General features: G+C 44.8%; 1 protein-coding gene across 1 annotated transcript in view; it reads left to right on the top strand.

The window, feature by feature from the left end:
• The window catches only part of LOC125044450 (formin-like protein 20), an 8,250-nt gene extending 7,968 nt beyond the window's left edge, over window positions 1-282 (top strand). Inside the window, exon 4 of the mRNA XM_047641129.1 lies at window positions 244-282. Coding sequence (XP_047497085.1) covers window positions 244-282 — 39 coding nt within the window. The remainder of the gene's footprint in view (window positions 1-243) is intronic.
• The last annotated feature ends 2,218 nt before the right edge of the window (window positions 283-2,500 follow it).

The following is a 2,500-nucleotide window of genomic DNA, read 5'->3' as shown; positions in this document are numbered from 1 at the left end:
GATTATGCGACTTGGGTGCCTTGCACAGTTTGCAGTGGTGATATGAAACAGGTTTTGCATCCAAAACTGCATCCTGTACATATTGCATAGTGTACTGATATCCTATACGTAGCCTAGTTAATGTAACCTGTTGTCTCCGAGACAGTCCGTGATAGACTTTATAGGGTTTGTCTAAATTTGATGTCCCAGGTATACTCTCGTAATGCCAGATAGTACCATGTCCGTCTTTTTTCATCTTTTCAGTGGTCCATACCTGACCCTCATAACCTCTATGACAGTTGATAACTCGTTTTTTCATTTGATTGAGAGAGAGCGGTATTACATAATATGGATCTTCATGGGAAAGTGCTAACCTGGCTGATTGATCAACCCTGTCACATAGTGATATTCCTATATGAGAGGGTATCCAGTATAATGACACTTGAGTACCCCGTTCTGATAGTTTGGAAATTTGGTGAAGGATATTCCTAGTTATCATATTTTCTGGATTAAATGCAGTTAGCCTGTGGAGGGAGAGAGGAAGAGAGGAAGAGAGGAAGAGAGAAGAGAGAAAGAGAGAAAGAGAGAAAGAGAGAAAGAGAGAAAGAGAGAAAGAGAGAAAGAGAGAAAGAGAGAAAGAGAGAAAGAGAGAAAGAGAAAGAGAGAGAGAGAGAGAGAGAGAGAGAGAGAGAGAGGGGGAGGGAGGGAGGGAGAGGGAGGGAGAGGGAGGGAGAGGGAGGGAGAGGGAGGGAGAGGGAGGGAGAGGGAGAGATGGTCGCCCATTGAGTCGGTAAATTCCTGTCGGGTTTGGTTCCTGCTGCTGTTCACGGGGCGAGTTTCCGCGACGGCCTCCGGAGGCTGCGCGGTTCGCCTGCCTGGAAGCGGACGGCAGTGGCGGATGCGGCTCGGACCGGCAGGATCCGAACGGTCATGCTCATGTTAGTAAAGACAATGATGATGGTGACAGGGATTATGGTGATGGAAATGGTGATAAAGATGATGGAAATAGTGGTAATGGTGATGGTAATTAGGGTGATACTGATAAGGGTAAGAATAATGATCGTGGTAATAATAATGATGTTGATAACAAGACAACGATGACTGATAATAAGAACAGCAACAAAACAACAGCAGCAGCAACAATAATGATAATAATCCTAATAGTAATAGTAATGATAACTGATGATAATGACAAGACCCAGGTCCCAGCCCCGCACGTGCCTCTTCCGCCAGGGCAGAAGTCGCCGCCGAGATTGCGGAGCGGAAATGAGTGCTTCGTTGGCCGACGTGGTCCTTGGGGCAGGAATGCAGCGGGGGGGGGGGGGGGCGGAGGGGGAAGAAGGGGAGGGAGATGGAAGGGAGGAGGGGAATAGGGAAGGGGGAGGGTGGAGGAGGAGGGGTCTCTAGGGAGGGGGAGAAAGGGGTGTCGTAGAGAGGGGTTATAAGGGGGAGGGGGGAGACTGACAGGCTGACTGCGTGCAACGTCCTTGCTGTGTTGTTGTCAATGATTTTGCAGCGGGCGGGGGGGGGGGGGGGGCAGGGAGGTCAGTGTTGATGGTTATTACATTAGTGTTAGTATTGTTGGTATTATCATTATTACTGTTATTATCATCATTATTATTGTTGTTATGTCAATAACATAACACTAATGTTATTGTTATCGTTATATTTGTTTTCATCGTGATCATCATTTGATATTGTTATTTCTGTTGTCCCTGTTATCACTGGGGTTAATTATGTTATTATTACTATTATCATTGTTGTTATTGCTGCTGCTTTTGTTATTGTTATTGTTATTGTTGTTATTATCAATATCGTTATTTTTATTATGTATTGATTGAATTTTTATTATAATCGTTCTTGCTAATCATAATATTAATGTTTATTTAATTCATAATTAGTCATGATGGACCGTATTTATGTTGACAGATGTGGAAAAGGTATGAATCTTCACAATACAAGAGGTGTATTGACCATTTCGATTACGCCTTTGTCAGAGATCCGTGGGAGGCGAAGACATTGGATTGTGAAGATGTTCATTCTCATTCATACTTTTTCTACATTAGTCGTCATCATTATTGCTGTTGCTAATTTTATTGTTGGTACTATTATTGCCTTTGATACTGATGTAAGAATAATTATCATTAGGGTTGCTGTTGTGTCAAATTTGTCTTACCAACATCATTACCGCCATTGACACTATCAAGTTCATTAATATAATTTCAAAATAAATATGACATTTGGTTTCCATTTCCTGCCACTGTTGCCACATCTTGACAGCCTGACTGAACCTTGTGACAGATGTGCGTGCGAGGGGTCGAGGGTGGAGGGATTATGTGGCAACAGTGTCGACAGAGGTAGAGGAGGTAGAGGAATGGGGGAGAGAGGGGGAGGGGGGAGGGGGAGGGGAGGGGAGGGGGGGAGGGAGGGAGGGAGGAGAAGGGGGAGAAGGGAGGGAAGGATGGGAAGGGGGAGGGAAAGATGGGAAGGGGGAGGGAAAGGGAGAAGTACAGGTTTGTAG

Source organism: Penaeus chinensis, chromosome 35 (genome assembly GCF_019202785.1).
Source record: "Penaeus chinensis breed Huanghai No. 1 chromosome 35, ASM1920278v2, whole genome shotgun sequence".
NCBI classification, from domain to species: domain Eukaryota; kingdom Metazoa; phylum Arthropoda; class Malacostraca; order Decapoda; family Penaeidae; genus Penaeus; species Penaeus chinensis.
Note: the sequence above shows the minus strand (reverse complement) of the source record. Positions and strands in the feature narration are given on the sequence as shown.